At 33.6% G+C, this 18,882-nt stretch overlaps 1 protein-coding gene across 7 annotated transcripts in view; it reads left to right on the forward strand.

The window, feature by feature from the left end:
* Positions 1–18,882, forward strand: part of PPP1R12A (protein phosphatase 1 regulatory subunit 12A) — a 141,498-nt gene that overhangs the window by 91,216 nt on the left and 31,400 nt on the right. For 4 of the 7 annotated variants that reach the window (XM_037042818.1, XM_037042814.1, XM_037042812.1 and 1 more), the window contains exons 6-13: positions 1,043–1,117; positions 2,161–2,249; positions 2,404–2,561; positions 6,899–7,023; positions 15,192–15,407; positions 16,439–16,533; positions 17,339–17,443; positions 18,502–18,669. In XM_037042818.1, the coding sequence (XP_036898713.1) occupies positions 1,043–1,117; positions 2,161–2,249; positions 2,404–2,561; positions 6,899–7,023; positions 15,192–15,407; positions 16,439–16,533; positions 17,339–17,443; positions 18,502–18,669 (1,031 nt within the window). The remainder of the gene's footprint in view (positions 1–1,042; positions 1,118–2,160; positions 2,250–2,403; positions 2,562–6,898; positions 7,024–15,191; positions 15,408–16,438; positions 16,534–17,338; positions 17,444–18,501; positions 18,670–18,882) is intronic. The other 3 variants (XM_037042815.1, XM_037042817.1, XM_037042813.1) reach the window with 2 other exon arrangements.

The following is an 18,882-nucleotide window of genomic DNA, read 5'->3' on the forward strand; positions in this document are numbered from 1 at the left end:
AATGTCCTTGATTTTGTTGCCTATGATTTCTTCTAGGATTTTGTGGTTTGGGGTCTAACATTTAAGTCAGCAGCTATTTTAAATATTCTTTCCCACATAAAATAACAATAGATTGACGGGTATTCATCTGCATTAATTTTTGAAACTAAGCCATACCTGTGGCAGACTGGACTTTAACCATTTTAGATGTATATTTTTCATTTTATTACTCTAAGAATTTAGTTAATTTTTATAGCAGTATCAAAAAGTAATGAGGCCTCCAAAGATTAAACATGACGTTACCACATAACCCAGTAATTTTACTTATAAGGTCTTCAAAAGAAAATGAAAACAGATGTCCAAACAAAAACTTACAGACAAAGGTTCATGGCAGTATTATTCATTATATATACCAAAAAGCAGAAAAGAAAAACAAATGTTCATCAACTCATAAATAGATTAGCAAATGTGGTGTGTCATGCAATGGAATATTATTCAGCAACAAAAAGGAATGGAGTAATGATACATGGTACAACATGGATGAACCTTGAAAGTATTATGCAAAGTGAGAAAAGCTAGTCACAAAGGATCACATATTATATGATTCCATTTGTATGAGATGCCCAGAATAGGTAAATCCATAGTAACAGAAAATATATTTGTGGTTGCCTTGGTCTGGGGGGGATGGGTAAGTGAGGAGATGAATGCTAATTAGATATGTTGTGTGTGTGTGTGTGTGATGAAAATATTCTAAAGTTGTTTATATTGAGAGTTGTAAAACTTTGTGAATATACATAAAAAAACATTGACTTGTGTACTTTAAAATGGGTGATTTGTATAGTATATGAATTTTATCTAAATAAAGTTGTTACCAAAAAAGAAAGATCTATCAACTTCTCTCTCACACTGATTTCTCATACATATCATTCAAGTTATGTGTAGTATGTTTTCTAACTAACATAAAAATGTTATCTTTTTTCTAATTAATCATACAGAATCACCAAAGGCATTTTATAGTGTAATTGAGTTTTTACTATCACTATCCCCCTTGTTTCTTACCTAGGGCCAGACAGCCTTTGATGTAGCAGATGAAGATATTTTAGGATATTTAGAAGAGTTGCAAAAGAAACAAAATCTGGTATGTTTGATGACTATCTAAAAATTATATACATTAGTGAATTAATTTTCTTAGTAGCTTTGAGTTTCAGACAGGCTAAAAGTATTCTTAAGGTGTTTTGTACTTTCCAAACCATAAAACTAAAATGACAGTGAAAGAGAATAATTACCTGTATATTGTTTATCCCCATTTTTTAAAAGATTTTATTTATTTATTTATTTTTAGAGAGAGGGAAAGGGAGGGAGAAAAGCATCGGTATGTGGTTGCCTCTTGTACACCCGCAACTGGAGACCCGGCCTGCAACCCAGGCATGTGCCCTGACTAGGAATCGAACCAGCGCCCATTGGTTTGTAAACCCGTGCTCAATCCACTGAGCAACACCAGCCAGGGCTGATCCCCATTTTTTTATCCACCCTTCACAAAATGAATAATTCTATAATGTATATGTCCCAAAGAATAACATGTTCTTTTATGTTTATAGAAAAGTTTACTTAGGCCCTGGTGGGTGTGGCTCAGTTGATTGAGTGTCATCTTACAAACCTAAAGATTGCAGTTTCAGTTCCTGGTCAGGGGCAGATGCCTGGGTTGCAGGTTTGGTCCCCAGTGGGGCCACGTACAAGAGATAGCCTATGGATGTTTCTCTCTCTCTCTTTCACCTATCCTTTCCCACTCCCCAGTATCAGTAAAAGAAAGTTTTCTTAGAAGGTAGAAGCTGAAAATCTCAGATTCCTCAGATAACAGACCCTGAACAAGCAAGAAGTGATGTAACTAGGAGACAGATTTTGAAGTAAAGTATCGTCAGACCTCCTAAGTTGTGGTTGGACCCTGAGTTTTTAGTGAGCAAAAGTTGAGAGGGATCTAAAATAATCCACCTTAGTCCTTCATGGAGTTTTTTAACTATCTTAACTTTCTTATCCTTTATCCAAGCCCCTTTCTTTTCATGTACAACTTAAATGTTTTCTTTGTTTTATTTTATTCAGTATTTGTTGTTTTAAATTTTGTATTTTACTAATTAATATTATTTTAATAGTATTCTTATTTTCCCTTCCATAACCTTTATAAAGCTCCATAGTGAAAAACGGGAGAAGAAATCTCCACTAATTGAATCAACAGCCAATATGGACAATAATCAGTCACAGAAGACCTTTAAAAAGTAAGTAAAATATTAAAGTAGGCTTTGTTATTGTTATGAATGAGTTGGCATGATGGCCACAGTTGTGATTGTTAGATTTTGTAGATCTGGACAAAATTAATGTATTTTGACCTGTTGTATTTATAATCATTTGAAAGTTATTTTCCTTTCACAGCAAAGAGACATTAATTATTGAGCCAGAGAAAAATGCATCCCGCATTGAATCTCTGGAACAAGAAAAGGTTGATGAAGAAGAAGAAGGAAAGAAAGATGAATCTAGCTGCTCTAGTGAAGAGGATGAGGAAGATGACTCAGAATCAGAAGCTGAAACAGGTAAAATTTGAAGGATAAAGGATTTTTAGTGATTGTTGGTTCATTGTAAGGTTAGATGAGATCAAACTTTAATTTTGAACTTTTAAGACTGATTTGCTACTTGTCTACCAAGCCAGGAAATTATCTTTCAGTCAGTATAGTTGTGATTTTATTGTTCTCTAATTAATTAAAGGCTCTTGTTCAACTCTCTTTTTTTTTTCTTTTCTTTTTTTTATCCAACTGACCTCTTTAGGTTTGAAGGTGGAAGTCTCCCTTGGGATGGTGTAGATAGGATGTAAATAGGTTTTGCAGCTATTCAAGAATGTTCCTACTATTTTTCTGAGGCCCAAAAGTTCAGAAGTAGGTCCCAGCAGCATCCCAAACACTGTATTTTTTGGACTGTAAGACACACACACACACACACACACACACACACACACACAAATTTGGGAGGAATAATGGTGGCTAATGCTGCTGTTGAGCTCTGTTTACATTTACATTGGTGAAATAATATGTTATTTATGTTACTAAATATTTTACCACATTTTTTGCTTCAGAATATTTTTATTTTACTCCTCTAAAACCTAGGTGCATTTTATAGTCTGAAAAATACGGTATATTCCCTCTAGAAACAACAGTAACAATTTTGAATCATTTTATTTTTACTCAGCAAAATATTTCATATCAGAAAATTTGAGAAGCTAAAGTTTGCCAAATAAATATCAAGAAACACACTGATAACTCTTGTTAACCATTAAAAACAAAATGTTGCTAACATACAGGTTACCTTTGTTGCCAAGAGATATGTTTGGCATTCCTTTTTTTTTTTTGAAGCTTGATAATCATATAAGTAAACTACTTTTCAGTAATACGCAGAGTTTTTTGGTACATACATATGTGTGTATGTGTATATAAATACCTCAATTCTAGTTACTTGGGGCTTTAATTTTTTTATTTACTGCTGTCACATTACTGGTCAAGTGATTCAGTATATCTTTTGCCTTGGTGACAGTAATATGGGTAAAATTGGAAACTAAAGCAACAGGTAGTCATTGGGTATATGTCATTTATTTCTATAATGTGCTAATTAAATATTTAATTATTAAAAGCAAGCTATATGAGAATGCAGTATTAAAGGACACAGACTGATTCATGCATATAATTGTAGATGTAGGTAATTTGTTTAATTTCAGATTTCTTTGTAAAATCAGGGCAATAGTACCTGCTCTATATTGGTACTATATAGCGATCAATTGCTTTATAATATGTTGGCTTTCATATAATAATTGTATAAATTTTTACATTAATGATTTACATATGATCAATATACATGCTTACCTAATGTCACTTTAGTTAAATTTGTGCTATTTTCTATGTTCAAGTTGAAATGATATTATGAAATTTAAATTGTCTCAGATACTTTTGCAAGTATTTAAAGTTATTTCTATATAGTTAATCTTGTACAACATGCCTTGGCCCCCAATCAGTAGTAAAAATATGTGATTATGAATTAAAGTATATTCAGATATGTACAAGAAAGCCAAGACTAGCACCCAGATCTGCTAATGCATATGTGTCAGGTCTTTTACTACTTTTGTGTTATAGTTCAAGAACTGGAAATCCAGGCGTCTCACAGAGATTTCTGAGATACTGTTCTCTGAGCCCTTTCTATATAATTCACTGTTCAATGGTAGGCACTGGGGAACTATTTAAAACGAAACTCTTCAGATTTAGGCCTGTCTTGCCACTGACTAGCGATTTTCCTGACTTCTTTTGGTTGAAATTTCCTTGCTTGTAAAATAAATAGAAGTAGATACCGTCAAATTTTATTGTATTAGTTCCCTGTTTGGGGTTTAGGCATACCAGCCACTCTCTGCTTAGTTTCTTACTGAGCTAACTTTAAATGTTCCTCTGAAGCATTGTACTATGATAATTTTGTTCTTCCTGTTGCTAATAGTTAGTTGTGCCAGGAAAATTTGACTCTGTCTCAAGAATTAATCCATGTAAATGCTGTGGGGTTTCTTCTCTCTCACTCTTTTAATATCAACAAGGCTTTATCATACTTTATTTGGCAAGCTTAAGAAGGCAGCCATTTCCCTGTAGAGCCACAGCTTGATTTGATGGTTTCTAAACTTTTCTTTTTTCTATGGCTATTTCCTTGGGAACTCTTTGACATAAAATGACTATTTTACTGAACTTTCTTTTATAAATTATTTAGTAGACTAGTTTTTGTTTTACCAAGCCTGTTTTTAAGCAGTGTTCTTTTCATAAATTAGATGAAAATAAGAACTTAACCAAAAGTATAATATCCTTTCAGATAATTTATAAATTTGAGAGGTTAGTTGAGGGAATGAGAACATGAGGCATAGTTTTGCTTTTAGGTCTTTTTCCTCTAGAACTTGGAAATTTTTCGTTCTTCATTAAAATCAAGTAGATAGAAGGGCTTCGGCAATATTAATAATATTTATTTAAGTTGGATAGTGGGCACCTGGTGTTTCTTTCATTCTTAAACCAAACGTAAATGTTTACATACATACATACATACACATTTTTTGGTGTGTAGATTTAATTGATATAAAACAATTTTTTAAAGATTTTGTTTGTTTATTTTTTAGAGAGGGGAAGGGAGGAAGAAAGAAGGAGCAAAACACCAACATGTGTTTCCTTCTAGCATGCCCCTAGGTGTGTGAGGTCCTGGCCCATACACCTAGGCGTGTGCCCTAGATGGGGAAGCGAACCAGCAACCAGCAACCCTTTCGTTCTCAAACCCACTCTCAATTCACTGAACCACACCAGCCAGGTCTAAAACAAATTTTTAAACCAAAAGAAAATAGGGAGAAAAGAAAAAATAATAATAAAATGAGTGAAAAACTATTGAATTTTATCTTTATTATTTATTTCTTCTACTACACTGTAAGTGCTGTGCAGTTAATATATTGTGTCTTTTCATTGACTGATATGTACCCAGTACCTAGGACAATACTTGAAGTATGGAGACAATAAATATTTGATGGGTTATTCCCTCTATTTAATTGGATTATTTTTCAGGAAGATGGTCTAATTAGGTTATACATGATTTGTATTTAACTGTGGTAATAAGCTTAGCTGCCACTGAAGGAAAAAAAGGTATTATTTAACAGTGACAAAGTTTATTAGACTGAGTGTAGCTGATTCAGTTTATTTGGAAACCTAAGATTATAGTGATTTTTAAATGTGATGCACTGGTGTTGTCCTTTGTTATCATTTGAGATATGCTTTTTACCTTATTACATCTTACAGATGTTTTCATAGTCACAAATAGAACCGAATCATTGCAAATTTAGGTTGTTGGTGGGATGTTTATACTTACCCTAAAGATAAGGCTTTTTAAATATAAAAAGTATAAAAAGTCTTCTTATAAAGTATAACACCATACAGTAATGATAAGGAGGAGATTTCTTTGGGAAACTGATGGTCTAAAGGGAGAGAGATAGTATAATGAAAATATCTCATAAGGCTTTAAAGCATTGTACTTAATCCCCAAAGTATAGAAGGATACCTGTCCTGTCCTATTTTGAAACCAAAGGTATGTTTAAAACTAGATAAAATGGCCTTTGACCATTTGGAAAATAAGCTTTTCTAGTTCCTTTATAAACTATAGTTAAAGATTTAAATTGTATGTGATCATTTTGGTAAAAGCCAGTCTGACTAATATGTTGAGACATAGTGTTTGAAATTTTTTGTAGCATCAGATTAATATTTCTAATATTTACAGAAATCTTTTTCTCAGTGATTAACCATTTGGAAATTGTCTTGATACATTGTGAAAAGATATTCAACCTGATATTATGCCCATTTAACTGTAGACTTTATAGGGGTGAAAAGGCATGCTTTTTATGATATTGAAGCATACTTTTTGTCAGTAAGCTGATTATTGGCAAAAAGCACTTTTACATTTCTTTGAATAAAGAGCATCCATCAGTTTTAGGTATATGTTGATCTATTAGAAAATTGCACAGTTCTTACAGTGTTTTAGTACATTGTATTTATGCATTCAAGTCTTAGATATAAATTTAAAAGATTTTTAAAATTTTTATAGTGTTAAAAGTGCAACCGTCAGATTCTATTTGTGCTTTTTATTGTTTGAAGCTTTGTCGTGTTTCTTCATATAGTCTTACATACTTTAGCAAACATACCGAGACATTTCTAGAAATTCCTTTAAAAATTCACTTGTTTAAAGGGACAATAATAGTGAGAGAAGTCTTTGAATTAACAAAAGCTTAAACAAAAATAGAATATAAAATGGTATTTTCCCAGTCTTTGAAACCAAATTCATATGGAATTTTGACTCTTAATGTTCTTTTTTTTTATTAAAATAGATAAAACAAAACCTCTGGCTTCTGTAACTAATGCCAATACTTCTAGTACACAAGCAGCTCCTGTGGCTGTTACAACACCTACTGTGTCATCTGGTCAGGCCACACCCACATCACCCATAAAAAAGGTAAGCCAAAATTGTGTTTGCTAAAAATACGTATATTCTGTCTAAGTATCATTTGGGCAAAAGCCTTAAGACAATTCTAAATTTTTAGTTTTTCTAAAAAATTAAAGTTTTAGAATAAGAATATTCTGAAATTTGACTGAGCTCCTCTGAACCATATTACATTTTTTAATGCTTTTGCAGTTGATGTTATAGTTGACAGTTATCAGAAATAAATGGCAGAAAGATTAACATTTTAGTATGAAAATGAATAATCACAGTGGTTTTTATTTCAGTTGAAACTTTTGAGAAACACAGATCTTTCTTTTAATCTTTTATCTCTGTAAAGTAAAAGTGCATTTTGATAATTTTACATGAGTATTAAGCACAAAAAGTACTACCACAAGTCAAAGAGAAAACTAGAATCTAGATTTTCTAGCTCAATACAAGTGCCAAGCATGCAAGTATGGCATCCCAGTAAGAAGAGCGTGGTCTTTGATGACAAACCAAGGATTAGCTCCTGACCCCACCTGTTGTAAGTTTATTCCTGGAGTGAGTTGGCATCTTCCTTATCTAACAAAAAGAAAAAAAGGTGAAAACAATAAATAAAGAAAGTCAGTCAATATTGCTAAACTCTGGTTGAGAGAGCCTGGCTGGTGGCTGAAGCTCCCAAAAATTTAATTTCATATCTCCCTCTTTTCCCTTATTCTATTCTCCGTTTGTTCTCTGTCTTTTTTGCTTCTTTTTCTGCACCAAACAGTGCTTTTTCACCAGTGTGTTAATCTTTTTAAAGACTTTTTTTTTTCTGCTACTCCAGATCCTGTACTTCTTTAAACCCAAATTACTAAAGATTAAAAGTTCTAGGGTTTTTTTACCTACTTGTCTATTTTTAAAGGCTTCTTTCCACCATCTCTTACTTATCTGTTTTGAGCATGCTCATGCCCCTCTCCATGTGTACACCCAAACACACACTCATCTGCACACACTCGCACACATACCTTTTTAAAAGTTTTTGTGGAACCATTTAAGAATCGGTTGCAGTCAGTATAATACTTGACCTCTAAATATTCGAGTATGTATCTCCTAGGTACAAAGTCATTATCTTTCACTCTCACACTAAAATGATCATATGTAGGAAATTTAACTTTGAAATAATACTATTTATGTTCACTAATGTACACATAGATCACATTCAAGATTTTCCCAGTTTCCCTCCTAGTTGTAAATATGTCTTTTTTTTTTCAAGTCAAGGGTGCACTCAGGGATTGTACACTTTCTGTAGTTACCATGTCTCTGCCTTTGAATTCCTGATTTTGTTGCTTGTCTGACATTATTTGGTTTGCAAGAGTTTGAGGACTGATTTTAAATCCCTATAGTGTTTCTATCTCAGTGTCAGTCTTGCTAATCTTTGCACCTGGCTCCAAGTGGTCAAAATGTGAAACTTTTCAAATCATGAAGTAGAGAATATTTTAAAAATCTATAGCGTTAGCAATAATCTTCTAAAACTTTTCCTAAGGGAAACAAAATTGTGAATTCTACGTGTTAGAAATGTGTGGATTTCACTCTACAGTTTGAATGTCAGGAAACAATATGAATGAGTAGTTCTCTTTACCTTCTATATTCTAGAACTGAGGGCTTCCAAATTCAGCTAGATCCCGTGTTCGTATGATCATAATTATTCTTTAAAATGGAATTCTCCAGAAGCAGTCTGTCTGTCTGCAGAAGTTTTAAGATGGTTATCATGTCATACATAATTGGTGTCACCATGTTGCTTTAACTAAAGTTTTATTTACTTAGAACCCCTATGTACTTCTTCATTGAATACTAAACTTTAGCTTTTGGATTTATTATCTGTTAACACCTACATTTAAAAATAATCCCAAAAGCTCCAGCCCCTTAGAATAGTTGGCCAATAAACTGGCTGTCATTCTTTTGAGTATTTAGCTAAGTCATGTCTTACTTACCAAAGTCAGTTACAATGGACTTCTTGTGATCAATTATATTTTTCTCACACAGCCCCAGATTTCTGGCAGTTTATATCTCGATTTGTGCCACCTTCCTTAATAGAAAGTACATACTTAATAACTCTGTTAGATTAGTGAACTAATAACCTGCTTGCTTATAAAACTCTGATTCTGAATTACTTCTGTTTGTAATCAAATTGATCGAATGACACTATTTGCCTCTATAATTTGCATATTTAGAAATTCCAATTCTAAATTTCAAGCATTATAACTTAATTTGAAGAGTATATTGTTGATTTGTAAATGCATCTTTAAAGATTTTGCAATTAAGGGTTCTATTTTTCGATTCCCACTCACTGCTATGCTTCTAACACTTAGACATAGCTATCTTAGGTTCTCTAGTTTCCTCCATCAGTCCATGAACTTCATGGGAGCCCCCTGCACATGCATAAGCAAGGAATGGCTCACAAACCAGGAAACTCTAAAACAGTATTTAATATCCCTTAATATTTTTCTTTTTAAGTGTATTTTATTGGTTATGGTATTATAATCATCCCATTTTTTTTCTCCCCTTTCTCCCCCTATACCCCACCTCCTACCAGCATTTCCCTCCCCACCCTTTAGTTCATGTCCGTGGTCCATGGGTCATACATATAAGTTCTTTGGCTTCTCCATTTCCTATACTGTTCTTAACCTCCCCCTGTCTATTTTGTGCCTCCCATTTATGCTTCTTATTCACTGTAGCTTTTCCCGCATATTCCCTCCTCCCTCTCCCCACTGATAACCCTCCATGTGATCTCCATTTCTGTGATTCTGTTCCTGTTCTAGCTGTTTACTTAGTTTGTTTTTGTTTTTTTAGGTCCAGTTGTTGATAATTGTGAATTTGTTGTCATTTTACTGTTCATATTTTTGATCTTCTTTTTCTTAGATAAGTCCCCTTAACATTCCATACAATAAGGGCTTGGTGATGATGAACTCCTTTAACCTGACCTTAGCTGGGAAGCACTTTGTCTGCCCTTCCATTCTAAATGAGAGTTTTGCCAGATAGAGTAATCTTGGGTGCAGGTCCTTGCCTTTCATGACTTGGAATACTTCTTTCCAGCCCCTTCTTGCCTGTAAGGTTTCTTTTGAGAAATCATCTGATAGTCTTATGGGAACTCCTTTGTAGGTAACTCTCTCCTTTTCTTTTGCTGCTTTTAAGATTTCTTCCTTATCTTTAACCTTGGTTAATGTTATTTGCCTTGGTGTGTGCTTCCTTTTGTCCAACTTATTTTGGACTCTGAGCTTCCTGGACTTCCTAGAAGTCTATTTCCTTTTCCAGATTGGGGAAGTTCTCCTTCATTATGTTTTCAAATAAGCTTTCAATTTCTTGTTCCTCTTCTCCTTCTGGCACCCCTATGATTCAGATGTTGGAACGTTAAAAGTTGTCCCTGAGGTTCCTAAGCCTCTCCTCATTTTTTTGAACTCTTGTTTCTTCATTGTATTCTGGTTGAATGTTTATTTCTTCTTTCTGTTCCAAATCATTGATTTGAGCCCCAGTTTCCTTCCCTTCACTGTTGGTTCCCTGTATATTTTTTTATTTTTTATATCCTTACTTTTTCCTCTATTTTGCAAGCATACTCAGACATTTCTGTGAGCATCCTGATTACCAGTGTTTTTGAACTGTGCATCTGATAGGTTGGCTGTCTCTTTATCACTTAGTTCTCTATTTTTTGAAGTTTTGATCTGTTCTTTCATTTGGGCCAATTTTTTTTTTTTTTTTTTTTGCCTCAATGTGCCTGTTACATAGTAAGGGGTGGAGCCTTAGGTATTTGCCAGGGCAGGGCAACCCACCTCACTGCACTGTGTTGCAGTATTTGGGGGAGGGGTACGAGAGGGAACAATGCTGCCTGCTCAGCTCTCAGCTAGCTTTCAGTCACTTCCTCCACTACCCACAAGCAAACTGGGCCCTTCTGGTGCTGGTTCCCAGGTGGGTGGGTTTGTGTACATTATAGGACCCTGTGGGTCTCTCCAATGAAATGTCATGTGAGTCTGGGAGTTTCTCCCCCTGGCCTCAACCCTCACAGGTTTTTCAGTTGGAGATTTTGAGGCTTTATTTCCCTGAGCTGGAGCCCTAGGTTCTGTGGTCTGTTTTGCTTCCAGGTTGTTCCTCCTAGTTTATCCACACACAAATGTGGATCGGCCTGTTCCTCTAGTCCCCACTTTGCCATTCATCCTCTCCACCCCTCCTACAGTCTGGTTGAATGTTTCTTCTTTAACTCATTGGTTGTCGGACTTCCACACAATTTTCTGGCAGTTCTGGTTATTTTTTGTTTTTAAATTTGTTGCAGTGCTTCTTTTGGTTGTGCAAGGAAGCAAAGTGTATCTCTGTATGCCTCCATCTTGGCTAGAAGTCAGTATCATTTAGATTTTATAATAACTTGTAGTAGCTACAGAGAAATCTAATTGTATTTAAGTGATTTTCCATAAGCTCTCAACTTCTTCAGCTAAAAATTTAAAACAAAAATACTTCTGTAGCAATGAGATCATGTCTCTGATTTGTAGAAATGTTAGCTATAAAACCATCACTTTAATTTTATGATTTAAAGTTTTAACTAACAATATATATAGAGAGCTATATATAGCTCTCCAGTCAAAATAAATATTGTTGGGCTCTCTAAAAAACATTACTTACTCTGCTGTATGTACTTAGATATCAATAAAAATAAACTTTTTTCTTTACTAGGTGGTAAAAATTAGAATTGGGGGAGAATTAAATGTTCTAGTTAATTGAATCTAATCATTAAGCATAATAATAACTTAATAAAAGACTACTATGTTCTGTAGGTATATGAAGTATCCCAATAAAAATGTACATATGTAGAATTATAGTTTAAAATGGAAGAAAGCATATTTGATTTGATGTAATGAAATTAGGACATTGAGATAGATCTTAAAGAATGAATATATAATATTTCAACTAAATAGAAGGAAGATCTAAATAGCTTGTTGAAAAGGAGAAAAGAAATAGGGTGAGCCAAGTAGTGTTAATGTGAAGTAATTTGTGTGGAAAATGAGTTACCTAGTTTGGTAGATTTATAAGGTACCGATATAAAATAAAACAGGAAAAGTAGAGCTAAATTGTGAAATGTCCCCCTTTCTATGGTAACTTTTCTCTTTTTACTACTTTATAATTATAAATGTTTGAAAAAGGCCATGAGAGAATTACTCTTTATGGAATGTATTTTGATAGCAATGCACAGATACATTGGAAGATGAGAGGCTGGTTTAGAGAAGGTTTATTAGAAAGTCACTGAAGTTGCCCAGGGTAAGAATATAAATTAGGTAAGTGACAGGAGTCTTATAGAGAAGAGAAGGATATTTAGAGACTTGGCATCTAATTTGTAAGTGGAGGAAGATAACCCAAAAAAAGTTTAACATGACTAAGAAATTTCAGTTGAAGAGATTATTGATTCCATTAACAGAAACACAGAACTAAGAGTTGGTTTGGAAATAAAGGTGTTTGATTTTAGGCATGTTGAGTATCAGGTTCCCATTAATTGTTTTTGAGGGCCCATTCTAAAGGTAAATAGAAATTCGGGAATGGTCAGAAATGTGATTTGAGGAGTCAGACTGAACTGAAGAACAAATTGGAAAATAAGCTGAATTTGATTAATATTTAGCCTACTCTGAAAACCCAGGAGAAGAAACTGGAAAGAGCAGATGAGAGAGTATTTATGTTGCAGGGCTGTGACAAGGAAAGTTGCTAAAAAGAACAACAAAAAGACCAAAAGGGGGGGGTTAATCAGAAGAGTAGGAAAGTCAATACCATGTCCTATTATGAAAGCCAAAATAAGATTTTTAGGGAGTGGATATCGTTGAATATTTCAGAGAGCTTCATTTAAACCCCAAATAAAATTGAAAGGTGCTTTTTAATACATATACCAGGACTTAAGCGCAAATTTATGTTAGGCAGAATGGAAGTAGACCAGTTACCATAGTGTTGCAAATGTTTGTTTCGGAACTGGTATTACTGCCTCATTTTTCTCAAATCTAAAATAGTAGTAGTAGTATTTCATTGGATCATTATAAGATACAATCAGATAACCCATGTGAAGCACTTAGCTTAGGGCTTAACACCAATTAACATTTGTTACAGTTTCTGTTACAACATTCAGTAAATGTTACCTGCTGAATGACTATTTTATTATGAAGAAGTAACATTTGCTTCTTGGGGGAAGTTTGGGGGAAGGTCCTAGGGCAGGGGTTGGTAACCATGGTCTGTGGGCCAGAGTGTCCCACGCTGCCTGCTTTTGTGTAGCCTACAAGTTAGACTGGTTTTAATTTTTTTTAAGGGTTGTGGGTAAGGGAATCAAAAGAAGAATATTTTATGACATAAATTCTAATTCCAATGTTTTTACATAAAGTTTTATTGGAACTCAGCCACATTTTCACTTCTGTATTACCTATGGCTGCTTTTGTGCTACAGCATAGATAAGTAGCTACAACAGAGGTTTTGTGTCTCAAAGCCTAAAATGTACGGTTTGGCCCTTTATAGGAAAAGAGTTTGCCAACCCCTGTTCTAGAGTACTATGACTGTAATTTCAGAAATCAATAACCAGTCACCTCAGTGCCAATATATGGAATGAAATATGTCAGTTTCCTGAACTTTTTCAATCAATGGAGCCCTTAGTATTTTACTAATTTTTTTTTCCCCACAGGCCCACTTGGCCAAAAGAGACATCTGTTTATTTATTAAGTAGTTAAGTGCAAATAAGTTAATAATGAAAAGTTTGTACATGCAAATAAGTTAATAATGAAAGAGATGTCAGTGTGCTTCTTTCAAAACTTTAAAATGTCCATAGAGTCCCTGTGATTTTCTCCTGGTGCCCTAGAATGCCTCAGTACACACTTTGGGAACTGGAGAATGCTGCGTGTGTCTATTTTCAACCCTGTTAACCTACTGGAGTTACCAGAAGTCTTACAACAGTTTTGTCTGTGAAGTAGCTCTCTGACATCATGGGTGCTTTTAACAAACTGTTAAACTGCTAATTATAGCAAACTTTGGCAATAAATATGAAAGAAAGGGTTTTTAAGAAGTATCTGTTTCTTATGCTTGTAGCAGCTAGTTAGTTGCTATATTCATCCATCTGTATTTAACTGATGGAATATTTAAATTCTCTAAGTGAACTTGATGACATGAGCTAGTTAAAAATAACATGTTTCATTTTTAGGGTTGTTGGAAAGATAGCCATGAAAATAAAATAAATATTTGTACAAAAAAGGTTTTAGTTGAAATATTTAATACAATACTTAGTGTAAAAAATCAGACAGTAAATATAAGGTTATGGTATTAAAAATATAACTCAAAAATATGTCACTTATTAGTTTCTTTGTTGGTTATATTGGATTTAAATTTTTAATGTAAATATATAAATGAATAAGAACAAAATTTAAGTGCAGTAATTTGTTTACTCAGCATTCTGTGTGTTATATGCTCTGTATGCTTTAACTGCTTTAGAAGTTTCTCTATTAGATTCTTTCAGATTTTCTCATGCTGAAAATGGAACTTGTTTTCAGTGACTTTTAAAGATTGGATTATTATGCAGTTACTAGGTTTTTTAAAATTTATCATACAACTCTTTTATAGAAGAAAAAAGTATGTTTTGTTCATAACTTCCTTTTCTGTTTTCATACTTTAAATCTTTATCTCTTTACCTGTCTTATTTTAATTGGCTTTAGTATGATTTCATTGCTCCTATCATGCCTGTGGTGGAATCAGTAGATCCTGCATCATGGAGGCAGGGCTTGCGCAAAACTGGCATTGTTCTTGTGCCCAGTAAGGGTGAAAAATCTATGGTGAGGCATTTCTATGTGCAAGGATTTATATTAGGTTACAATATAACAAGTTTAATGTGAATATTGGTTCCAAAGATGCATGGTTTTAAGTCCTTATAGTGTGCTCATTCCTGTTCTCTGTATTTGCATCATAATTTTTCTGTGTGATATAAAGTGTGGAGTGTGTTTTCTTATATCTAACTTCTGAAAAGGCAGTTCATTCATTTTTCAGCTTTAGATCTTTTACACTTTTGACTAAGACATTAACCTACTTAGTAAAAATGTTGCTCCTGAAACTATTAACTATAATTTTAAACATTTTTTTCTGTAAACTTATCATTGCCAACTTATGAACTGTGATGTCTTGATAATGCTTTTTTTTTATTTTCTTTAAAAATAAAATAAAAACAGTTCCCAACCTCAGCTACAAAAATTTCTTCCAAAGAAGAAGAAAGAAAAGATGAGTCTCCGGCATCTTGGAGGTTAGGACTTAGAAAGACTGGCAGTTACGGTGCACTTGCAGAAATCACAGCATCTAAAGAGGCTCAGAAAGAAAAAGACACCGCAGGTGTTATGCGTTCAGCTTCAAGTCCCAGACTTTCCTCCTCTTTGGATAATAAAGAAAAGGTAATCTATTTCATGGAAATTAGAACCCTTCATTTTACTTGAGAATTCACAATAAAATGTATCGAGGACGAAGTTTATTTTATTAGGAAAGTTTTTCCAAGTTTAGGAACACATTTATTCTAGAATGTGATTATATTCCTAAGTTACATTTATTTATCTAGTATCTGCAGTTTTTTATTTGCTTTTTTATTACAAGCAACGTTGTCTTAATGAGTAGTTTTAATAACTGTATTTTGAAAAGCAGTATTAAAATGCATCACACAAAATGTACCACAGTTCGTTCATTATTACTTCATATCGTTAGATTATTTATTTCCCACAGCATTTTTAGTGCTTGGACTTTTATTTTATACAGATTTCCCCCCTCTATTTAGGAGTGTTTCCTTGTATCAGAAATTCAGAAATGGAATTTCTCATCAAGTAATTTAATGTTTTTATTTTGTATAAATGTATTGCCCAGTTTTTTCCAACATATAGATGCTGGTGTGTCAGATGCCATTGTTGAAGCACTCTCAATCAGATGTGGATATACATGATTTCAGTACTTTTGTTTTGAATATTGTATTGTTATATTTTTAAGCAGTAGACTATCAAGATAGTAAATCCCTTTTATAACATAAGTATTATAAGTGATTGGGACTTAAGAGTAAACCATATTTTCCTGAAAGAAATAAGCATATTTTACCTTCTGATACCACATTACTTTAAGTAATCTGTTTCAGAAGTTTTAGAAAAAGTTATTAAAATGTGAAGGAATTTTTTTCTTATGTTAAAATATTATCTAATTGTAGATAAAAAGAGAAAGAAAATAAAATTAGTTTATGCTGGCCGTCCTTTAGTGCTTTATAGTACTGAATATTGATAAACATCAATTTTAGAGTTTGGCAAGGAAGTATGGAAATACTGTAAAGTAAACTAATGGCTATGTAATTATATATTGTTGAATACTCTTTCTTTAATAAATACTCTTGGCAGAGCCTACAATTATGACACAGATTTATTTTCACTCATGTTTTTTTCCTGTTGTGTAGGAGAAAGATAGTAAAGGAACTAGGCTTGCATATGTTGCACCTACCATACCAAGACGACTAGCCAGTACATCTGACATTGAAGAGAAGGAAAACAGGTGGATTAACTATGATTTGCTTTATGTTTTTACTACAAAATCTTTATTATCTAGCATGAAAGTTAAAGCATGAGCATTATTGTAATTATGTTGGACATGGATTGTGAGAAGAGATGGAGGGGATTCCTAAGAGAACACCATGGACTCCTGAGGAAAGTCTGGCTTGTTGTGTTCATGAAATAGTAACAAACAAACAAACAAACAAACAAAAATTGTGTTTGGAACGGAGTAAGGGGACAGTGATGACAGATGAGGTCACAAAGTAGTACATGCTCTCTGCATATGTGGAACATATTGAAAAGGAGAAAGAGGAAGGGTAGGAAAATGCCCTTACTTAATTTAGTTTCTTCTGTTTTTCAGCACATAGAATATGAGAGCTTATTAATATAGGTGTAATCCTGTTATAATACCTAATTTTGCATCTGGCCTTTTTTATTTAGCATCTTATATGCTAAATATATATGCTAATATATATTTTCATTTAAGCATTGTTTTTCATCAGTACATAATGTTCCATAGAGTAGCTCTTTTGAGATTAAAGTAAGGTCTTCCCTTCCTCACACTGTGGACATTTAAATTGTCTAATGTAATCATAAATTAAACTTCTGTAAGCCTCCTAATTTTTCCCTATAAGTAGGATTATTCCTTAGGGATAGAATCTTTAGAACCGGAATCACTTCCACTTGTTTTCCCAAGGGATTTTTCTAGTTTCTACTTCTACTTCTAATGCTTATTAATGTACAGCTTTGTTAATAACTCTGTTTATAAATTATCTATCAGAATCTGAAGGATATTCTTTTCACAGAGACTCTTCAAGTTTGCGAACAAGTAGTTCCTATACAAGAAGAAAATGGGAAGATGATCTCAAAAGGAATAGCTCAATTAATGAAGTATCAACTTATCATAAAAGGTAGTAATATAATTCTTAACTAACTTGTATTTTTAAAAAATATGAGGTAATTAGTTTGGACTCCTCAATTTAACATCATATAAGAAAATATATGCATGTCTTAAATATATTTGTTTAAATGAAACTTTATTTGAAGACACAGAATATATATTTAAAAATGAGTGAAACTGTTCATTAATGCCTTTCTGTTATATTACAGTGAGTCCTCCTATAACGTTGTCAGTAGGTTCTGCTACTTGAAGTGAAATGTATGACAAAACCAATTCTATCTTAGGCTAATAGATAATAAACAAGAGTTAAGCTCCTATGGAATCTCATCAATGTTTTAATGAAACGATATTGAGTGAAACGTTATTCCAGGACCTACTGTATATATTTTAATTCAATTGGATGTATTATAAAGTATCTTTTAAACTGTAGCATACTGAAAAGAAAGTCCTTATCTAATACACTGGACCAGTTGAAATAGCCCTGGCCATCATTTGGTGACCCAGAAAGTTTTCACTTGTGGTAGAACTCAGAACTATGGAAATGCCTTGAATTAGAATGTTGTTAATATCATGGAGGGGGTTTGGGGAGTGAGGGCTATAAATTATTTCATAGCTAAAAGCAACCAAAAAGAATAAAAGACAAACCTGTGTGATATAGGTAGGCATGGATCACTCTTGAGGATGTGACCCCATTGCTGAACCCATTTTCTTCAAAAATGTCAGTCTTAACTTCCCCAAATAAATCCAAATGACAGTGTTTTTTCCAAACCCAGCCTGGCATGGCCAGATGATCTGGAACACTTCCAGAAATGTAAAATATTCGATCAGACCACCTTTGAGTCTTGTCGAGGAAGGTGGGAGGCAGTAAAATCATACACTACCAAATGAGTGAAATCATCTAGACTCTAGCAAGTTGTAGGTGCAACTCTTGGTGCTGGAGCTGGTGGTGTATTTAGGAACACAGTTTCTTAGATTTTCCCTAGTCTTGTGAATCTGTGTAATGTATAGACATTAACTATAGAATACACATACAAACACGTCCTATATAGATATGACTCTTTCCTTTAGTTGCTCCTTTGGTAGAAGACAAGATGATTTGATTAGTTCTAGTGTTCCAAGCACCACATCAACACCAACAGTTACCTCTGCAGCTGGGCTTCAGAAAAGCCTGCTTTCCAGCACAAGCACTACTACAAAGATTACAACGGGTTCTTCCTCAGCAGGCACACAAAGCAGGTGAGTCACAGATACATTTTATGTTCAGGCCTACTGTGTGCTTATGTATGTGCATGCATTTTTGTTTAGGAGATTGTGGGGCTCTGGATTTTTTTCATTTACCTTGTTAAAATTATTTACAAACAAAAATTGGTTCCAAAAAGAGACTGTTGCGCATGTCTGGGGGAAAAATTAGATTCCCGATTTACAAACTTCCCTTGAAATTAGGCTGCT

Source organism: Sturnira hondurensis, unplaced genomic scaffold (assembly GCF_014824575.4).
Source record: "Sturnira hondurensis isolate 20B ecotype Veracruz unplaced genomic scaffold, ASM1482457v3 Scaffold0003801, whole genome shotgun sequence".
Classification (NCBI taxonomy): Eukaryota; Metazoa; Chordata; class Mammalia; order Chiroptera; family Phyllostomidae; genus Sturnira; species Sturnira hondurensis.